At 36.2% G+C, this 23,952-nt stretch overlaps 1 protein-coding gene across 1 annotated transcript; it reads right to left on the bottom strand.

Moving 5' to 3' along the window:
- Positions 1–27: 27 nt before the first annotated feature.
- LOC105057354 (probable glutamyl endopeptidase, chloroplastic) lies at positions 28–22,654 on the bottom strand. Its single transcript, XM_073248695.1, is given in 16 exon segments — positions 28–428; positions 3,550–3,848; positions 6,359–6,496; positions 6,641–6,926; positions 7,919–7,984; positions 14,536–14,994; positions 15,095–15,391; positions 17,151–17,279; positions 19,653–20,156; positions 20,237–20,346; positions 20,423–20,468; positions 20,747–20,857; positions 20,991–21,204; positions 22,371–22,487; positions 22,490–22,558; positions 22,561–22,654. Coding segments are annotated over 16 exon segments (3,165 nt in total). The 5' UTR covers positions 22,640–22,654; the 3' UTR covers positions 28–187.
- Between the last annotated feature and the right edge of the window lie 1,298 nt (positions 22,655–23,952).

Here is a 23,952-nt window from a genome sequence, read left to right as displayed (position 1 = left end):
TGAGAATATTCAAATAGCCCAAGGAAATCAACTAAACCAAATGGATATTAATAATAGTTAGCATGTTGTACAGTTGGGTGTACATTGTTTGCTCAAATAGACAAATAATAATAATAATTGTAACAACAATAATAATAAGCAATATACGTGGCTAGAGACGACATAAGCTTTATAGGGAGAATACAATTCAGCAGAGATGATATACATTACTACTGTTGGTGCAGTTTTTGCCTGAAGCATCCTTGTTAAAAGCAGGTTGACTTTTTGAAAGAATTCCAGAAAGCTTGGTCCCACATTTTGTGTTGGGCATGTTTGGTGCCCAAGAACAGTCTTGTAACTCTGTGTATTTTTTAGGAAGATAAGTATCATGATTTAACACAGAAGCCAGTACACAATCAACTTGATCGACATCAGACTGTCCACGTACGCTATCAGTACATTTCAGAAATGCAAACATGCAGTTAAATTAAAATGTGTCAATTTGTACCTTGTCTGCTTTTAAAAAAATGGCATTCCTTTTCTTGGAACAAGTGCATCAAGGAGACAACCAAAGGCAAGAAACATCAAAATATAGCATCATCACAAGAAATAGGATGGTAATCAGAATAATATGACAGCTAGATGATCTTCTTCTTCCAACCATTTCCTTGGAAGCTGGTCTGCAAGGGTCTTAACACCCCTTTAACATGTTGGCAAAGAACCTTGCAGGTACGAACTATAACCCAAAACGTGTGCATAATTCTTATCAGTCATCAAGGTTGTTGAACAAACTTACCAACCCGATTAATACTACTAATACAATTATTTTTAACTTTGACTCGTGTCAATAGCAATATCCTTGATATATTAACCAACAAAAACACTTTCATGACCTTAAATTTCTTGACGCACTATTAGACTATTAGAATAAGTGTGGGGCTGCCTGTTGTTTCATACAAGCCACAAACAAGCCTGTTTAGTGGTACACATAATTACCCTTGGTGCATTGGACTGTATTAATGTCATATAATCTTGATATGAGTTCCATGACATGCATCTTCTAGCGCGATAGGTGTAGTAATGGGCCAGCTAGGGCTAGAAATGGGCCGAGTTGGGCTGGGCCACATCCCTACTCAAGCTTGGCCCAAATTTTTTCAGGCTTCGGGCCAAGTTTAGGCTTAAAAACTTTTGAAAAAACTAGTCTTGAACCACCCAACCTGAGCCCCGATAGGGGCCCAACCCAAACTAGAGTGAGCTGGCCTGAATTAGCCTTTGTCAGCCCCGTGGGCAACTTCAAGACCCTTAGCACCCTCAACCTCCTCACCTCCATCAAATCCCTCATCTCCTCTCATGGTCACATTGTCATCGTTGCCATCCACAGGGCTCTTTGCATGCCCAAGGACCTCTTCCTCGATGACCAAGACACCAGCAGCACTACCTTCGGGTTCATTTCCTTCCTCAATAGAGCCACCGCCTTTGCAGCAGTGCCTGCTTCATCTCATGGCTGTCACTCTCCTCCATGCTCTCCTGCTGGGTTGACCATCATTGGTGGACCTAGGGGATTGGACTGCTCCGAGATGGGCACCTCTGCTCGAAGATAGGCGCACATACCCTGGCCCTCTGCTCTCACATCGACCTCCTCAAGGCTGTCCAGCAGTGGGTCTAGCTCCAACAATGGGGTGACATTGGAAGCAGCTTTGAGCAACGGAGCTAGATCCAGCAATGTGGCTCCCTCCATTGTCGCTACCATGGAAGAAAGGGGAACAAGAGGAAGAAAGGGGTGATGGAAGGGGGGCCTAGGTGCGTGTCCTCATGCTAGATACCAGTGAATCCAGGCTTGAAATCAGGCTCAATTTTCGGGCCTGGTCCGAACTTGGGTCCAGGCTCGGGCCAGGTCCAATGTCTATCTGAGCCCGGTTCAAAATATTTGCAGGCTCTACAAACCAAGTTGACTCGAGCCTAGCCATAGCCCAACCTAAAGTCAGCCAGATCCAAAGAACCTCAGGCCAGCCTGAGCCCACTTCCAGCTCTAGGGCCAATATGGATTGGATTCTACAATATTTCAAGCCAAGCTATGATTAAGGCATTTTTATAAATATTGGATTTACTAGATTCATTCCCAAACAAGTTTTGGCACTACAATGTGATTTTCTAGTAACATAAATCTCAATATATGTAAGGTAACAAATTAAACTTTTTCCAACATGTGCTCTAGCAATTCCATAATGTCAAAGCAAGAAAGCATCATCCATAACTCACCTTGCAAACTTCAGTTAGTTAATGTATGGAATATGCTCATTTACTGCCAATCTCCACCTTCAAATCAAGTCATCATCATTCTCATTTCAATCTCATACCTACATTAGAAGTACCCACCAAAAGACCCCCAAATTCACGGAAACTGTTGTCAGCCAATGGGAGCGAAGTATGTGTAAGATGGAGGAAACCATTGGACTTTTTTTTTGTATGAAAAAGTTCATATTTATAAACATATATGGACAAAACAAAAGGGTCTCAGTTTTTAACCACTTTCTTCTTCTTTGTATTTTTTCTGTTTACCATCATACTGATACTATAAAATTTGAGACAGATTCTTAGTTGTTTAGGATACGAGTGAGATTGCTGGTTGTTAAAATCAAATCACCACAATTGGTGCATCGTCAGATGAGCCCATCAACTAATTCATTCCACAAAACCCACAAAATCAGCAACAGAATAGAAGATTCAAGAGCAGGACCACAAGCTGAAGGTGGATCCTAGACCTCAACAAACATATTCAAATAAAGGAAGGTCAATATGGTGGAACAAGTTTCAACATGTTGATTGCAGCAGATGGTGAAGGCCATTGTTATCAAGATCAACAACCATAGTTGCACAAATGGTGGGAACACTTAGCCATGCAACAATGCATAAACAAGTAGGTAATTCTTTTCGTGGCTGAAGATGTTAACAATTCTGAGATTGAAGTTCCTCCTAGATACTAGGATGCAGTACACTACCAAAATCTCACTAACACGAAAGATGGACAGTATCAAGGAGAAAAATGTTAAGTATCAGCAAATGTCACTCTTGATTTTTCACAATAAGATGGATCATCTTGGCAGCCAAGGTACTGTGCCATTTAAAACAATGTTTCCTGTCTACCTCGTGCATCAAATATAAACATAAATCTGCAATTCAGTGGATAGGAGATTTGGTGTCACCATGTCAGACATGCTACATATCCTCAAAACTCGAAAATAGCGATATGGCATTATAAATGTACGTGTTAAGAACATATTGCATCAATCAACTACAAACGATTACGTCCTGCACTAAATAGAACTCCTGTTAAATAAACTGCCAAAACAACTAAGCACCAGTTCTAATCTTGTCATGTAATGAATACCTCTTTCTTATTAAAACCTTAGATTCCAAAAGACACGAGATGGGATGTCAATGACTTGTTATGTGTCAACATGGCAGCATGGATATGGATGTTGTTGTCTGAATAAAGAAATCATTGCTGATGATAACATTAGCATTGCATCCACAGTAATAAATTTACTTCGGAATGAAAAATGAACTTACCACAATAATGACCTTGGTGTCAAATGAAATCCTTCCTGGTCCCAACCTTCCTGACCTAGCCCACCGCCACTAGCTGAAAGGGCCTTATTTTCAATATCATTCAGAGATTCAGTATTAGAGGCATCCGGGTCTGCAGGTTTATCAGAATTGTTTACACAATACTTTTGCAGCCACCTATTAGTCTCCCAAAGGACATGCATGATGCTCTCTCTAGCAGAATAACCATGACTCTCAAAGGGAAGAATCACCAAACGACAGAGAGCTCCATGGCCTTTCAAAGCATTAAAAAAACGATCTGACTGCAATACATGCAAAAGAAAAACATAAGATGATTTGTAGTTAGCAATGATCTTACATTTTGCAAAAAGAACCAAATGATGACAAGAGATCTAAAGAGAAGCAAACAAAGGAAAATTAAGCACATAATATTAGCATTCTAGAGACAACAAACCTTGTTTGGCACATAGCATATCACGAACAATCAAGGAAGAACAACTAAGGATATGCAAATTATTAAAGGTCAGCTTGAAAGAAATAAACCATTTGTTTGTAGTAAATAATGTATTAATTTATTATATACATCACCACCTAACTTATTATACAAATGACAATCTCCAAGAAGAAAAAATTGTAGAAAAATTTAGTAGATATGCCATGCTACCTAGTGAAAAGTTTCTTGATAAAACAATAAAGAAGCAAACATGCAAGATGATGAGACCTTGGAGGTACTTCTCCAAGAGTTCGACATGGGTATTTCACTCATTTCTTAGAAATGATTGGTGGTGCCCTCACCATTTATGGTGAACAGAGCAAAGAAAGCCCTTACAGTAGAAACATGCAACCCAATGTTGACTAGGACCAACACAGATAGTGCATTTCCTTCTAAAAAGAGACAGCGGTCAAAAGAGAAACAAAAAACATTGTGATTGAGGAAAAACATGCAATACATGTGAACCAAAAGATAGGCAGGCTGTAAACTGATGGTTCATGGTTGTAATTGAGGGTGATCATACATGCCAAATATCATGAAAAATCCACCTATAATTGATTATATGTAACATTATATGGTGCCTCCCAGACTGATAGTGCAACCATTATTCTCAAATATGGTTATAACAGTTCAATAGAGTTACTGAAATGTCAAGATAGGTGTTATTTCTATTACAATGAAAATTACTGTTTTTGGCTATGGCCTGCTATTATGGGGGGACCTCCAGAAATGTTATAAGGCTGTTGTAGCTTCACAATGGCTATTAATTCAAACCTACTTCTTTTGACTAATTTATTGATCACAATCCAATTAAATTCATGTATTTCAAACTAGATCTCTATTACATGAATAAAAGTCGATACTTCAATTAATAAATGCTTGGTGGTGGCACATTATCTGAATGTAGTACGAGGAAACAACTTCTATGGGATTGTTTTTGAGAGGAAGAATATGAGGACAGTGCAAGAAAACTTTAAAAAAAGGGGTAAAGACCAGTGGAAGTGTAGACAAGCAATGGCAGTAATGATGTTTCAAAGGGCATGACGTGGAATCTGAATGTCAGGACAAAATGCAGAAAGGATGAATCCATGCTTTCTTTTAGGCATCAGATTCAATCGTCTATCAAGTAACAGACAATTATGCCACAAAGCAGTGAGGAGCAATCTATTTCTTGATCCACAATTAAATAGAATAACTGAATGAGGCCCTAAACCCTATTTCTGGATCAAATGCCAAACCTACATGTGTTTATTTCAGCACTGGAAATCTTCATATTTTCTGCAATAGACTTCCATTCAGACATATTGGATGTGTTCGAAAGCTTATTCAATAGAGAATCAGTTTAAAATTTATTTTTCCCAGTGAAGCTTTTCTTCAGCTGTTGATGCTGCAGGAAATGGCAATGCTTGCTGCTTTGGGTTTTAGAATGCGGCTCTTGATATTGGATCATTACTTTTACATCACTTTGAACCAATATTTGTCGAACCCTTAAAGGATCAACAAAATGAACAACTACAATCAAGTAGTGGCTGCAGAGAGGGACCCTGCTGGAGGGAGCTGAAGCATAAAAACTGAATGTAGAAGCACTAGAATTGAAAGAGCAGGTGTTATATAGTAATAGAAGAATAGATTCACAAATATCCTTATAAAGAAGACACCCCTACGATCAAGGTTTGCGGACTCGGTACCGGAACCCATTCTGGTGGCCGACCGGTATGGCACCATACCGTATCGGATATAAAAAAAATCAAAAAAAATCCCGCCCAACAACATTAAAAAAGAAAAAGAAAACCGAGCCGAATCGGATCGAACCGACCCCGAACCAAACCAAACTGCCCAGTATCAGGCAGTTCGGACCGATACCGTACCGAACCGACCGGTTCAGTCGGGTTCAGACCATTTTCCAAAAATCCAGCTGGAACCGAACTGGTTCTCCGATGATACGGTAGGGGGTGTACTGGCCGGTTCAGACCGATACGGTATACCACGTCTACGATATGTCAACGAGTTTCTTGATAAGCAATTTTACTGTCCTTGCTTTGTGCTCCACATGCCTGTAATGCTCTTCATATGATCAAAGGGATGGAACAAGAGACTGCCCAGAAGGTCACCTATGTAATCTTTACTCTCATCAAGTGAGTTGTTGAACTCTTTTATGTATCTATAAATTACCCTTTGTATAATATTTCTAAAACAATTACTGTAACAATTATTTCAAAAATAGATGCCAAGGAAAAAATAAAGGAACAAGTATTTCCAGTATGTAAATCCATAAATACATTAATACAATATAAATGGCAATATATAAATCTCTAGTACCTGCATTGTTAGTGTTCCTGAATTATTGTCTTCTTCTCCATGTATTAATAGAATCGGTTTTTTTATTTTGTTTGCAGACATGAAAGGGCTCATCTCAACATAAGTATTAGTGGCCTCCCAAAGAGTTCTGTCTTCATTCTACATGCACAAAGTGGAAACAATTAGATCCATGACTGGTAAGATATTTGCAAATTCTACAAAGAGGAGCACTTTTATACACTAGTAAACAAGAAACTGCTAGAAAGCAAGCTAGAAAGTCATCACAGGTACAGATGTCCCAACCTGAAAGCCAAAGGGAGTTAGAGTCCTGTTGTAAGCTCCAGAACGAGCAATTCCACAGCAGAAAAGATGGGGAGCATGGGCTAAGAGATTAGCTGTCATGAATGCCCCATAAGAATGACCTCCAACAGCAACTTTATTTGGGTGAGCCACCTGAAGAAGCAAAAGCAAATAAGGTGGAGATACACGTAGAAGAAAAACTATGTCAAGTAGATATAAAAGCCTGACCCCTCTACGTATCACTTCCTCAACTGCAGCCTCTGCACTAGCAACCAACTGCTCCACATACCTAAAAAATTGCTACCACATCAATCGAAGCAGAATACAAGACAACATTTCCTTCAGAAAATCAGCTAGCCTAATATTTTTTTTAAATCCAGAAAACAAAAATGTGTCTTTTTATTTTATCGTTGGGATTGATCTCATCTGATGCATGTTATAATCCACATTTTCTTGTTTGTTTTTAATTTGCTTTATATTCTATATGCAGTAATTCAAATTTATGTAATTAGAGAAAAGCCTGGAAGGAAGAACTCAATTTTATAGGAAGCAATTCTACATAATAACATGAAACCAACTATCGAAAGGAGATAATAAAAAGGAATTTTTTTGGTGCAACAAAATAGCAAATGCATGGTGAATCCATGGAATTGGAAGAGATACATAACCAAAAGTACTCAATTAGGAAAGTAAATTTGCAATCAAACTAACCAAGGAAAATCAATAGGATGGAGTCATTAATATCTGGTACGCTAAAGATATAAACCATGTCAACAAGCCATTATGGTGTTCAAACATGATTTTATAACCACAGATTAATACTACAGTTTCAAAAATGGAACACTATAAAAATATAAAAGATCCATATTTTACATGTTCCTGAAAGCCTAAACAGGAAGCATAGTAAGGATATCATGCTTCATTAATTAGCTTGCATCCAAAAATAATTAAAAAAAAAAAAACCAAGGTATTAGAAATAAGCCCATGTAAATGACAGATGCACAAATGTCAGATGAGCATAAGCAAGAGACAAATGGCAGGCAAATTTATACCATCAGTAAAAAGACATATATATATATATATATATATATATATAAAAGATAAAAGCTCAGAGCAGTCAATGCATGACATAGGCTCCAATACAAGTACCTAGAACTAGCAACAAAGTAGGTTATGATTACCTTTGAAAAACATTATCAACTATTTCCATTTAGATTTGCATACATACAATCCAAATAAGACGGTATAATTTTTCAACTAAACATGATGGTAGGAAGTTACCTATCATTTGCCTCTTCATCGCCCTCACCAATTATTGGAATTGTTGGTCCAGATAGGATTGCAAAGCTGAAGGACAGAAGCATTCACATATCCTCAAAAGTACTCAAAATAATACTTAAATCACAGACAATGATTTTATTTCAAATAAAAGAGCAGAAAACAAAAGGATCATCCACAAATCTGACCATGTATGTATAGCACATCAAAAAATAATGTATTTAAACTATCTCTAATATGAACAATTTTCCAAGCTAATCTCAGGGAGCACAACCACCAATTTGTTGTATGCTATTGTATATATAAAACATAATCTTCATCCACAAAAATATTTATAAATAAAATAATTCTAATGTTACCAGCCAAAATGATGAATACATGATTGTTAAGATGATTTAGACCAAAAATATCTAACAATCTGCTATTTTTCCTCGCCACTCATCTTAGTCATAGACTAAACCAACTATCAACCATGGTGGAAATGGATCGAACATAGATGGATCAAGCAATCAACCAACTATATAAAAGGCGTGAGCTCCAGCCAACCCCAAGAGGATCCTTGTTGCTCAACATGTACGCCCATGAGCTGACCTAACACAGCTGACTTGACGTCTATGTGGTATCATACTCGCAATTTCTCATTCAAAACATTCCAATTGAAAGAGATAAATAAAGCCCTCACTTCTAAATGATTTGTTAATATTTTCGTTTAGAGGAAGAAGAGTTCCATCCCATCCCTTCACGGTAAAAGCCACGCATGAATGTCTTCTTTGATCTTGCTCTAGTTCCATAGCACCAAAAGAATAGCCAATGGCTTATACCCAAAATAAGAGACTAAGCTAGAGAGAGGAGAGAGTAAGAGGTTGAAAAGGAGAAGAGTTTATATTCTCTCTTCCAAGAGAAGGTCAACTTGGCGAAGTAAAAGACATATCTACCACCAAGAAGATCCACCTACACTTAAACTCATACACTAATATTTATTGTCCCTTTTGTTCATTTGGCTTATACCTCTTAAACTAGGCAACAATATGGGTGCAACATTGAATCTTATTGATTTGACCTGACCACCCCCAAAATAGTAAAATGCAAAGAGCCATGAGTCATGAATCTGACCCGAACCCAACCCAAATCAGATAGGTGGGTTTAATAGGTTAGCTTGAAACTTGTCATTCCTATCACTCAAGCTTTTCTGTATCATTTTTACAACTCAAATTACCATTATATTTCATGCCTCTCCCCACTCTCCAACTCTTTTTTGACCAGAAAAAAATAATTCTCCATGGTGCAACAAAATATCTCTTATCACCTACTCGAATTGATTCTTTCTTTTCAATTTCCAAATGAATGTTCTAAACACAGTCAAGTCCTTTCTAGGGCCTCCTTGGAACATGCTATCTCATCTCATTCAATTAATTCTATGTTGCTTTATCCTCAATGATCCTTTCGCTTTTAAATATGTAAGTCAGCTTTCCCAACTTGTCAAACATACAGCTTGGCATTCTCGTCTTTGCATACTCATGCATACATCTAGAAATTCTCATTTGCATACTCATGCCATGTTCTCAATACTCATAGACAAACTTGCTGAATCTCATAAAGATGCTTTCCAATTCATCCACTCTAATCATGTTAGATCTCCCTCTACACCCCCACCCCAACCAAAAAAAAACAAACAAACAAATACCCCCGCTCCACCCCGCCAACCCAAAAAATATAAAAAAGAAAAGAAAAGAAAAAGAAAATCATCTCATGGCATCCAGTTATTACTGATGTCTCATTTTCATTCATGTTGCCAATAAGAATGTATATATATACTTTTTTTCATAAACTAATACTAAGCCTCTAGGTTATAAAAACTTTCTGCTATAGCTCAAATAATAATAACATTAGCACAGAAAATGCACATGGGAACAAAATAAAAGAAAAAAAAAATCATAACTTGAATTTTTATTAAAAAATAATGAAGGAATATTATTTCTACAATATGATGAAACTGCCGGTGCAATATGAAATAGATAGTCAGTTTTTACATGTTGTATAGCTATTTATTTAATAACTGAACACCAGGATTTAAGTATATCAATTTATGTTAACTTACAAATCAATTTTTGTGTACCATAAATGAAACATCATTTTTGCAAAGAAACATTTTAGTAAATTTTTTGCTTTGTTTCAAAAAGCATCATGGAATTTGTTAGTATATAAAACAGGAGTTAAGTATTGACACCAGTACAGTACAGGGGTGAAAGTGGTATGGATAATATTCGTCCAAATCCGTTCGTATCCGAATCCATCCAGATACAGACAGAAATTTGAGGATCCCACTAGCATCCATATCTATATCCGTATCCATCAAAGAAAACTGGATATCGATGTGGATAGACAACTATCTGATCTATATCCGAATCTATCTATAATCCTATATAATTTTATATAGTACTTATTAATTTTCAAGAAAAATATACGACAATATAAACATGTTATTAACTTGATTTATCTTTTATTTAGTAATACTTTTGATTTTGTAGTCATAAAATTTAATTATCCAACTTATATCCATACTTCCGGTATCCAAATTGTATCCGTACCCATTTAAAACAAATATGGATATGAATTTTTGCATCCAAATAATATCTGTATCTGTATTTGTATTCATTAAATAAAACAAATATGGACATGGATATGCTGGTATCAGATCCATATCCGATTGAATTTCGGCCTTAGTACCGTATGGTCTCAAGATTTTACGTCCTGACGGGACGGGGGGCATCCCGACCATTCCGTCCCGTTCCTATGAGAAAATGGGATCAACGAGGTCGAAACTCCGAAACCCATCCATACATAGAAAGAAGAAGAAAGAGGAAAGAAAGAAAAGAAAATGAAAAAAGTGAAAAGTGAAAGGAAAGAAGAAAAATGAAAGAAAGAAGGAAAGGGAGAAGAAAAAGAAAAGACAAAAAGAAAGAAAGAGAAAGAAGAAAAAAGAAAAAAAGTAAAGAAAGGAAGGAATAATAAAAAGAAAGAAAATGAAAGAAAGATAGAAGAAAATGAAAGGAAAGAAGGAAAGAAAAAAAACAAAAAAAAAAGAAGAGAGAGATGGAGGATATCTATCGGGATGCATGACCGAGACGATGATCGGGATGGGATGGGACAGTGGGGCATCCCATTCCATGTATATACCGAGACATCTCCGTCCCACGGGATTTAAAATCTTGTATGGTTTTGATACCGAGACACTACCACAAGGTATGCCTCTTAGCATCGGTACAGTAAAATAGAGGTGAAATAGCATCCCTCTATATGCTTTTGATATAAAAAGCTTCCTAATACAGGTACCTTATAGGTATGATCGTACATGGCTAGTACAAAGTGGTAGATATTGATATTCAAATACTTGACACAATTATTTGGAAAAAAAAAATAGATTGCTACAATTGTGAATGAAATCTCATAACCATGTTGGATAAGTGAGCATGCTGCTGATGTAGAAGGGGGGGTTATCTATGGATATTTCTTAAAGTGGAAAATTTAAAGACAGTTGATCAGCCCACCATGATTGAAGAAAATTAACATAAAATATTAAAGGATAAATTAGAGAAGAAACAAGTATTAAGTGATTGTATATGGAATTTTGTGTACCAGTTAGGATATTAGCTAATGAGAGACGAGTTATACCCTTTTATTCCATCTCCCCACATTTCTCTCTCTCAATGGAGAGTTTATAAAAAGTTGGAGCTTAGATTAAATCACACTCAAAAATAAAATCTTATTTGGATTGGAAAATCAGATCCAATTGAATTGAATCATTAACAATTGAGAAACTACCATGGGAATCTACCATGAAAACCGAATATGCTAACTGAAGTTAAGAATTTTTTGGGAAGAAACGTTGAAAGGTAAAATAATTCTAAAATATTTCTAATATTCAAATTTGCTTTTTATATAGAAAATGTATTGTTTACCCTTTTTTAGGAAGCATCATAGATTTTGTCTATGTACAAAAGCAACTGTTATTGGTGATGGTAACTTTATATGGCCTATAGGGTAAAAGAACACTGTCGATATAGGAGGTTTTTTTCCTTGGAAAAGGCATATGTCAAAGTGGAAAATCTAAAATAAGCATCAAGTTGTCCACGATAATTAAAGGGAATCAAAGGAAAGGAATTAACTAGATGAATGCATGTTAAATTGGAGGTAGTTAGGATAATAGTTGAAAAGAGAGGAGGCATATCATCTTGGTCCGTCACCTCTACCCACTTTCCTCTTGTGCATGAATCGTATTACTATAGCAAGTATTGGAGGTTGGATTACAGACCACCCAACATGGAATCTTATTTGCGTTGGTGAATAAAAAATGATTTGATTTGTCTTTAACAATTAACAAAAAGAAAGAAAAAACATAGGAGAGTAACAATCTTGAGCAGAGTCTAGCATATTTTAAGAACAAAAATTGACAACATTCCTACAACATCCTAAATTCTGAATCAAATTGTTTCTAACACAATATAGATATGAGTCAACCCTATCTATAAATTACCTATAACGTGATGAATTGACACCTCCAGAAATTTAATGACTTCCAAGTAACCTCTTCTCCACTATTCCTTCACAAATGTTCAAATTATACTCATCCACCATAATCCTTTTTGCTTTTTTATTTGAAGGGATCATAATCTTTCTTGCTGCCCATCAAATCAGCTCTAAAGGTAAACTACGCAATTACCCATGACCTCCCCGAAAAAGGCTAGCCGGAAGTTATTAACTAGGCACCTTGGCCTTGAAGTATCCAAGATCTACCAATGCATAACCAACATGGAACTAAACACTTGCTCACATGGGTCCTCACATACTCCCCATGCTCCCTAAGGGTCTGATCCTAAATACAATTACATACTCCCAGTGTTTAAGCTCTAAGGGTCCAATCTAAAACACAAAGACCACAACCAACTCATGGTCAGCCCCAAAGGGCCCGAGCTACAATATCCCTTCGCTACACATAGGCCATTGACCAAGTCTCCCCTAATACCATGAATGATCAAATGACTCCCCTAAAAAGGCCAGCGAAGAGATATAATTTGGGTTCCTTGACCCTATATGAGTACCAAGTTCTACCCAACACATAACTAATGTAAGACTAAATACATACTTGCATCGGTCCTCATAAATTATCTAATACTTTCTCTAAGTCAATGAAAATCTTGAGTAAGTTTTTCTTTTGTTCAACATTTTCAACTCATTTTCATGACCCGGCAAACTAGTTTCCACATCTAATCTTCCTAACCAAGGATTGCGGAACTGTCCCGAACCGCACTATTCGGGGCATACCATGCCATGCCCGTGGCGGATCGGCATGATTCCAACATTCGAAATGAGAACTGGCGAAGGAGGGGAGTGGGAGATGGAAAGAGAGAAAAATAGAGAGAGGGAGGGAGGGAGAGGGAGAGAGGGCTGCTAAGATTATCAGAGGACCAGAAGAGGGGATCCATCCTCAACCTGACCAAAATAGGGAAGCCACTGTTTATTTTTATGTTTTCCCGATTTCAAGTGAAGTTCGATCGAAATGGTATTGCCGACTTCACTGAAGATTGGGAAAATAAAATAAGAGACAGGAGCTTCCACCCTTCGGTTGGAAGGAGGGCAGCATCCCTCCTCCAGCAGCCCTCCAACGGCCTCCAGGTAGCCCTCTCTCTCTCTCTCTCTCTCTCTCTCTCACACACACACACATTCTTCCTCTCCCCGCCCTAGCTACTGTGTCAGTATAGGCTCCGCCAGCTTTAACCATCTCTCTCTCCCTTTTTCACTCTCCCTCTATCCCCTCCCCCTTTCTCCCTCTCTTTTCCTCTCTCCTATTCTCCCACTCACCTGCCCTCTCTACTATGTTGGTTTGGGCCCAGCATGGAATGACACGAGAGCATACTGAACCATGCTACGGACCAACTAGTCTGGACCTCAGTATCGATACAGTAAACCTTGTTCCTAACACAAACTAATTGGTTCGCATACATATCAAAAATAATTACATAATGCTCTCAAGCTTTAAATATGATTCCATATGTTTGTGTGATTCATATCTCCCCATTATTGCCAGAAACATTTTTCTTGCAATCATGTGGCATATTCCTACTTATCATTTGATATAGTAAAAGTTAGAAAGGTGTATACCAAATTGGTAGAGATATTTTGTATTTTGAAATAGTACAATAAAATACCAAATAACTTGCAAGATATTACACCAACTTTTTCCCATAAATTTAGTCTTGCAAAGTTAAACAGGTCGTGGAGATTGATATATGCTTACCAGCGAAAATTGCATAGCACATTAAAGAGAGTAAGTAGCAAGTGAAAGGCGGTCACAATCCTAAAATATCATGAAATATTCAATAGCATTTGAAACTTTATTAAATACATGGGCAAGAAATGTAGTATAGGAACTAAATGAAGCCAATTATCTATATAGACAGGAAAAATCAAGAACAAGAGAAGGATTTGACATTTAGAATTTACATGTTAACAAAAGCTATATATCAATATAAAAGTGGCCCTTCCTATTATTGTCAAGTTGTTCAATATATATACATAAACATAGAAAAGGGAAATCAAATGCAAACTAAAAAGTGCAATACCCTGCAGCCAACCAAAGAAGTGCTGATGTAGGACCTACGCCTGCAAACTCATTAGGTGAACCACGGACTTGCCCAGCAGCATCTTTGCTTTTAAACTCTCCTGGGTAAGACCAGAATAGACAGGGCAGAGGCCCATCTGTTGATGGGCTGTAACCTGGAGGCAAGTAAAGAGTTGCAGTAAGTTGAACACCATCCTTCCTCTGGTATTTGATCATCTCTTTTTGTAACAATGCCAGTTGAGGATAAGGATGGGGGAAATTTGTTATTTGAAATGCCTTCTTGTCGGGCCAAGTCAGTAGAAAGTATTGAGTATTTTCTGTTTTTGACTCTTTTGAAGTAAGTATCTTTAATTGATCAATGCATAGTTCACCATCAGTGTGATCTGACATTAATGCAACAACAGTTTCATAATATTTTTCCTTGTCACTTTCCCATATTCGCTCTTTATTTCCTGTATTTCTGGAAAAGGAAATGCATCATACCACAATATGTTAATGGATGAAACAGGCTTCCTTTGTATAAAAAGAAAAAGAACGTTGTATATTAGGAAGAAACCTACATGTCAAATAAATCAAGGAATGGAACATTCCCTTCTGGTGTTGCACCACTTCCATTAAGTAAAATGTAAGTACCTTCACCTTGCTTTTTAATCTTTGCAATAACATAGGTACCAGCAGCTGTTCTTCGCATCATTGGAGAACCTGGATCTGAGTATGCATCTTCTGACGATCTATCAAATAATATGCGTGGGCTTACATCCTTTTGGTCTGGAGAGATGACCCATGTTCTAATTCGGCGTGTTTTATACCAAGACTCATACACTAAAGCAAGGGAATCATCGCACCAAGAGATACCTCTGCAGACAAAGGATAAACAACAAGCAAAAAAAAGAAAAAACAAAAAAGAAAAATTAAACCATGACTTACAATAGAAGCAATTAGAAATGTGGCATAGTTAACATGCCGATGGCATTGCTTAATCATGGAAAGCATTGGTATTTTGCTTTATTTCCTACAATCTGAGATGAAAACAATCAAGCAGGAGAGACTTCAGCTTTTCCTGATAATTTTGTTGTTATTCTTTTTTTTCCCTGGACTTTTGGAAGTTTTCACCCTGACCTTTGGGCACTCCCACTAGCCAAGGTTCGCAATCTCAATAACAGCATTGTATATGTACATTACCGATTCAGTATGGTACAGGCCGGTACAGTACACAACTGTACGAAATAACTCTCAAACCATTTTTCTTACTTTTGTATCAGTACGCCTCTGTACGGGTAAATAGGCACCTCGGTACACCTCAGTACAGAACAGTATAGAGTCTGCACCAACCTGAATATAAGTTCCTATTTCAAACTGGTACAATACGGTACCCCTTGTACCGGGTAGTTCATGGCCGTACTCCATCCTACGCTCCCCGTTCTATCATCTAGCTTATGTTCTTCATGTAGCATTGAGACCGAATAACTCTATGAAATTACGTTGATACTTTCACGTATTATGGGTAACATTGGAGACATCTCTCTTGGGCAATCCATGCTACTAGCTCTTGACATCTTCTAAAAAAATTAGACTTGGTTCATATAGATCACATGCAAGGCCAAGTGTAGGCTATTAATATTGGAAACTCAATAGTGCAACCAAAATTATTTAAGGAATCGTAATAAAGCTATATCTCTCCACACACACACACACACACACACTCCATGAGAACAGTATGCCCTTCAACATACATTTTCTAATGCACAGCATATTAAAAAGTTTTTTTAATACTTAAAACATACGCATTACCTATTCAAATAAACAGTATAGGTTTTTTGCCATCTCTTGATTGCTTTATCGATCACTTGAGCATGGACTAGTCCTGAATCTAGACACTTGATCATCATGCACTGCATGCATGCAGTAACAAACCTTCTACTGTATATTAGCTAATGGTTCCAATATTCACACTCTAAAATCTATCTGAAGAGTAATCCTCCAAAATTGTTATTTGCTTCAGGTCCCTCACACAACTTTCAAATCCTAAGATACCCAAGAAAGCAGTTTAATATACATTGCCCATTTACTTGAGTTCAAATGTAACTAAGGAATAGATGGTTGACCTTAAAGAATGACATATTTTTTGTAAGGGTCACCACAAGGAACAGAGATCAAGTGACCAGCAAGATATACATGACTGTCACAAGTAAATCTGCCCAAAAAGCCCAAACTAACGAATCTGACAGATCATGTGGAACTAGCGGTAGTACCTAATGAGGTGATTTATAAGCAAAATGAAAATACCGCATGCCCAAGATTTCGAGTCTCCAGGTTGTTGCAGCACAAGCACAAGCAGAGATCCAGCAAATTGTGGAAACCAACACCACAGGACCAAATATACAATATGATAGGAGATTGCGGCACAATGTTAATGGGGTGTTTGCATGTTTGCATACAGATGCACACACACACACATGGACATATATATACATGACACAGAAAAATTATTTCATAAGTTTGTACTAGATTTGATGCTATATTGGTATTAAGTATCTGACACTCAATATTTTACATACAAGTTTAGCATCAGAAGTCAGAATAAATACACCAGCTGTCAGCAACTCGAGTACATACCCATATCGAAGATCAAGCTTATGTACAACCTCAGGTTGTTCACCATTTACTGCTTCAGCAGACTGCATATAAACTATATCACGTGGAGAAACTTCTACCTTTGCGTCTCCTCCATCTTGTGTTTCCACCCTGACAAACCAGCAACTTTAAGTGAGAAAATCAAAAATGTTAACTATGTCTCGATTAAAAGAATTGAACACACCTTGCACTCACATTAAACCAACTCATCAAGGCATCTTCTCTAGTCGTGCAACACATGAAATAACTAACAAATATATTTAACCAGTGATGTTGGTGATTTACTTTTTAATTATTATGTATGCATAGCTTAGACGAAATCAAATTCTAGAATCCATGAACGGCCAAAAGTGTTAAACCTTTAGTGGGAGCTTATAGGTTTCCAAAATAATGATACATTTTATCCCAACAATCAGTATTAGACCCTTAAGTCCTAGAAGAATTAGACATGTTGGTGTTTTCTTTTAATTAATTATATGTTTAAATGGATTAAATTTTTCACATGGATTTGAGAATCAAGTTTTTTTAGCTAGATCTATAAAAATAAAAGAAAAATATACAACATAAAGACTATTTGATAACTGATTATTATTTTTTCTTCAAAAAATAATGCGATGCTTCTGGTAATTGCTAGGAATTCCTTGAATTGCTCTTTCTTCTAAACACGTATGCTAAAGAAAGAAGAAAAACTTCAGCTGTTTTATTAACATTATCCATACCATTACTTATTGAAGGAATTTATCTTTGCTAACCCACATTACAAGGGAAGAAAATGGAATCACCTTGCAAGTTGGGTACCACTTGCATGTAGAAAAATTAGGGAAGAATTGGTCTATAGTGAATAAAAATCATGTATTAGTATTTGCAAAACCATGATTGCATGGAATCATTATAAACATTTTTGGGATTGGGGTGAGAGAAATATTGGATAAGTGTTAGGAATTTGAAGGGACATGGTTGCAACTTGCAAGTCTTATATGGTCAAGGGTCCACAGAGAATCCAGGATATGCTTGGTGACAAAATCAGAAAGTGGCTTGGTTTACACCATGGAGATTATTTAATCACTAAGTTTTCCAACATCTTTGGAATTGGATAGTGTAAGGAACCATCACGGTAAGGAATTGAGGAGGCTAACCACCTCCAATGAATTCTATACCACGGTTATAACATTTCAACCGCCTGTTCCACTTGGAGTTTTGTCATCATCCACTAACTACTCCTATCGAAGATGCAAATATAGGGCTCAGATCCCATAATGGAACCTTATCGTATGGTACATAATGGTACGGTATGCCACCATACTAACATATGGTAAAGGTGCTTAATCGGCACAATACCTATACCATGTGTTGGTACAGCTCCATATCGCACCACTGTACCATGCTGGTTCCCTTCTAGTTTGGTATGATACACCCAGTAATGGATTAGTACAGTCTGGTATGTAAAACTTTGTCAGATACTATCTTATGTTGGATAGGGAGAGTGAAAATATAAGGTTGCACAGATGGGAGGCCAATGGTCTCATTTCCATAAATTTCTTTGATAGCTAAATTTCAGAAAATAGATTTTCATTTTTTTTTTTTTGTAACATAGCCTATACCAAAGATCAAATGCAAGATCCAAGTCTTCATCCAGAAAAAATCTTCTGAAATTCCTTATTGGCTTGCAAAAAATGGAATCAGTCTCTAGAAGAAAACAACTAAAACATCAAACTATAACGAGAGGAAATTTCCCACAACAAAAGCCTGCCTTTGTATTTAGATATAACATTGTTAAAGGCCCTGAGATAGGAAAGAAGGATTTGATCTGACGAATGCAAAAATTGTGGGACACAACTCCACATACAAATGGTAGGTGGAGGAGCAAAATCACAAGATTTAATAGGCAAACAGTATGAACATGAAATAAGGATTCAGGACATTATTTATAATTTCATTATTTCCAAAGGAAGCATCTTTTTTTACAGAGAATCTATAGTGAGACCCGGTAGAACATAATAACAGTGAAGGGATGCAGAACCTTTGTTGCTGTGTTTTGGACCTTGGTTTTCTCTGCTATTCTGCATTAACTTGATTTCTTTGTTGGGCTTTTCAATTGAATCCTTTGTCTCAATTATTCTTGTATAAGACAGACATTACTTCGAATCTGATATTTTTTATGCTGGGAGACAGGTCTTTCTTTTTACGATCTCTTTGAAACCTGACATGTTCTCCCATGAATTGAAATAATTAAGGAAGAAACATGAGCCAGATCAATGAGAACAAGAGGTTAAAACAGGTCATAAAACATCTGTTGGAAGTTGGGATTTGTCACCATGAGAATGTACAAAATTACGAATGTAGAATTCCATAATTGAAACATCTAATAGCAATCAATACCTATTAAAAGAACACAAACTGATGGATCTATTGCCTACTGGTTACTGCTGCCGATATATGCTTAATGATTAAACTACAAATAGAATTAAATCTTGCAGTTATTACCAATATAATGTCGAAGGCTTGTCCGGCCTCCAGTAGATCGAACGCTTTCCTCTGCGTACACTGTTGAAGGCAATTGGGATATCCTCAGCAAGAGGCAAATCACAAATTTCTCTAACAAATTTCCCATCTGTTGTCCATAATTCAACTTTCTTTGGAAACCTTCCACAAGGCACAATGTAGGAGTATGGCCGGTGAATAGAAGTAACCAAAACAAACTTCTCATCTGGTGAAGGATCAATGGATGTATATAGAGCAGGAGGACCTATCAGCTGCATTGTCCCATCCAAAGAGACCAATGCTAGCTGCGATGTGGCATAATACTCAAACAAATCTTCATCATATTCATCTTTTAGCAGATCCTGGAAGGTCCTAACTTGAATAACATTTTGCTTCTCATTTGATTGAATTTTTGGGCCAGAAGGAACCAATGGCTTCTTTGGTGGAGATCCACGAGATATAGGAAGGATGCAAACCAATAATGTGGAAGCATTGACCCATACAAAACTACAGAACCACATGTAGAGAAGCATTAGCGCAAGGAAGGACATGCTTGCAAGCCAACAAGAAAGAAAGCTAACCCTCACCTCTCAAAAATTGCATTTAAGTAAATATTCGGCGACTGAAAAAGTGGCCTAGCTTTTCCTGATTCTACATCTGCAACCCATACTCTGAGCTTGCTGCTAACGCCATCCTCCTGGTTGAAAAATATCTAAAAGTCAGTAAAACATGATTTGCATTCCAAGTGATAAGTTGAAGCACCAGTAAATCACCTCATCGACTCTAACACTGAAGGATAAGTGTTGGCCATCTTGAGACCTGGTTTAGATGGAAATACATAATTATTATAACACAAGGATTATGTAATTCATGATTGTACAATGAGCAACTCTTTTTTTTGGGATCATAAATACACCCACAAAGTGTCAAAATAAATGAGACAGTATGTAACATCAGAGACCATCCAGAGTAAATAACACAAACAACTAAGAGAACTATTGTTAGGTACTCATCAAATCCCATCTACTGGAACTAACAGAAGAAACAAGTGTAAACCAATCTGGTGTACAATAACGACAAGAAAAACGGCAAATTACCAGCTAACAAAATTAATCTTAGCTCCATCAGGAAAACCCTGCACCTCTTTCTCTGGGCCCAATTTGCCATCATCCATTAATTCATGGATCCCTATTCCAGTATAGAAAGACCTGAGAAGATATAAGTATACAGGCGTCACACATGGCAGAATCAAGCGGATCAAGATAATCCTCTAATAATGTTTTCACCATAAGGTTAGAAAGCAAAAGTGGAAGGACAAACAAGAGCCTGCTGATTACTCACATCCGACTCCGTGCATTAGAGTTTCCATCAATCCGTACACCAGCAAGTTTTTCCTCTGGTCTCGCAAGTTCTGATAATGGTGGCAAAGCTCTACGCTTTAAAAATAGGATCTTATCCCTGTGAGGTGAAAATGACAACACAGGAAGTGGTGGTGCATCAACAATATCTCTGATTTCCTTTGGAGGAAGGTGATACCCACCCCCTAATGACAATTCTACACCACATGGAACCAAAGTTATTAAACCAATGGATTACAAAATATTTTGGACCCTTGATTTACATCCATTAAGAGCATCAAACCGCAAGAAATTTACAAACAATCAGTAGGTCAAAAGCATAATCAATATCTGCCGCGAAAAGAATCTTCTCACAGAGATATCTCAAAAGTTTTCTATTGCCTCTACAAATCAAGAAATCAAAACATTCAATGCGACAATATAAGAATATAAATTGCTGATATCCTTACAAATAGCATTTAGCATATCAATTACTTTAAAAGATACCTTCGACATATTTAGAATGCAGACACCCATAGTCACTGTTAAATGTGTATTTTACAGAAGAATGACTCATCTAACAGAAAATATTTTTTTTCTGAAAAAGCAAAGTGGCAACGATGACCGAGTTCATGTCCCTATAGACAGCAAAAATGAAACCAGCGCCAAAACATAGTAAAGACTACTAATACAACGGATCGGAAATGAGAACTTACAAAATCCACTAACTAAATCATAATCTAAGAGAAAAGTAGAGAAAACCATGATTTTTCTCATTAAAAAAGTAAAAAGTCGCAAATCAGGGACGCCCCTATAATGATGGAAAGAAAGAAAACTGCAATATGATTTTCTTGAAAGTCGGATATTTGCTCCAGACTCCAATTTCCAAAACATTAAACCAACACCAAGCGGGCACTCTCAAAAACCAACACCTAAATCACAATCTACTCCAAAAGCAAAGAAAGCTATGATCTTTCTTCAGGAAAATGAAAGACCCGAGTCAAGAAAAAGTCCACAAGAAGATGAAACCATGTTTAGTAAATTGAGGAGTGGTCTTCCTTGGCAACAATTACTATTTTAATGAAAACCCAGCTCTCAAGCCAAATCTAATCCAAAAATAAATAACGCCATCATCTTTCTTCAGAAAGAACGGAACCTCAAACCAGGAAAGGCCTCCAAGATGATCGAAAGACGAAAAAAAAAAGTTAAGGAACAACCCAAGCTTCGGAAAAAAAACCAGTCGCACCTCAAAGGGAAAAAAAAATCAAACCCTTAATGACGGTCTAATTCAAAAGCAAAAAGCCACGATTTTTTCTTTTCAAGAAATAAAAAATCGAGATCGAGAAAAGCACCGGGAGAAAACTAAGAATCGCGCTGTGCATACCTTCGTCCTCTTCGGGGCGGGAAGAGGGAGCACTCGACCCATTGGGATCCCCGGCGCCATCCTCCGCGGCCGAGGCGAAGGGGGCGAGCCTTGAGAGCCTGGAGGAAGCGGAGGCGCGCGGGAGGTCATAGGCTTCGCCGGCTTCTTGCGCGCGAACCGAAGAAGCCCAGGCGCGGGGATGACGGAACGGAGGAGAGGGAGCGGAGAGAAGTGGCGGCGAAGGAGGGGTAGAGGAGAGAGAGGCGATGACAGACTTTGGGAAGGAACATAATAGATGACGGCCTCTGGGGACCGGTGGCTTAGAAAGCACTGACACTGTTCTTCTCGGCTACTTTTTCCCTTTTTTTAAAGAATATCCTCGCAATAATTTCTTCTTTTGTTTCTTGGAGCCAATAAAGATTCTTACCGGAGAGGTCTGGACCAATGGAGGCACCTTTTATACAGAGATCACTTTTTCCCTGGGGGGAGAAAGTGGGAATCATCTATTTATTTTATTTTAATTTATTTTCTTACTGCTGTTCCTTTCACTTCAATACAGAGCTTTTATTAAAATAATTTAAAAAAAATTTATTTATATAAATAATATAATTTTTAATTTATTTATTTAAATAATATAAATTTTATAAAAATCGTTTCGAATGAAGTTTATAGTGTCCACCTCACCATTTTTTCCACATAAAATAGTAAATTAAAAAAATAAAAAATAAATTCATCATTGTAAATAGCATTTTTAAAATATCATTTGAAATGATATTTTTAAAAATATAATTTCAAATTACGAGTTTATTTTTTTATTTTTTAAAAAAAATAAAAATTATAATTTTAAATTTAAAAAAAATTCGATTTTGATTCAAATAAAAGTCAAATTGGTGTAAAAAAAATAAAAAACAACGTAAAAAAGAAAAAAATTGAAACAAAATAAAAATTATAATTTTAAATTTTAAAAAAATAAAAAATTTAAATTTAAATTCAAATAAAAAACAACATTTCAAATTACAATCCCTTTTAAAAATTATTTTTTTTAAAAAAATATCCCAAGAAAATACCATAAAAATTAAAAAAAAAAAAAAAACATAAAAAAAGAAAAAAATGAAAAAAAATAAAAATTATAATTTTTAATTAAAAAAATAAAATTTAATTTTAATTTAAATAAAAAACATCATTTAAAATTACTTTCCCCATTTCAAATTAATTTTTTTAAAAAAATATCTTAAAAAATTAAAAAAAATTAAAAATACCATAAAAAAAGGAAAGAAATGGAAAAAATAGGAAAAAATAAAAAATATAATTTTAAATTTAAAAAATAAAAATCTTATTTTAATATAAATAAAAAATATCATTTCAAATTACTTTACCCATTTAAAATTATTTTTTTAAAAAATATCCAAAAAATATTTTAAAAATTAAAAAATTAAAAAATACCATAAAAAGAAAAAAATGAAAAAAAATAAAAATTATAATTTTAAATTTAAAAAAAATAATAATTTTAATTCAAATAAAAAATATCATTTCAAATTATTTTCTCCATTTTAAATTAATTTTTTTAAAAAATATTCCAAATAAAAGAAAAAAAATATCATAA

This window comes from Elaeis guineensis, chromosome 14 (assembly GCF_000442705.2).
Source record: "Elaeis guineensis isolate ETL-2024a chromosome 14, EG11, whole genome shotgun sequence".
Lineage (NCBI taxonomy): Eukaryota > Viridiplantae > Streptophyta > Magnoliopsida > Arecales > Arecaceae > Elaeis > Elaeis guineensis.
Note: the sequence above shows the minus strand (reverse complement) of the source record. Positions and strands in the feature narration are given on the sequence as shown.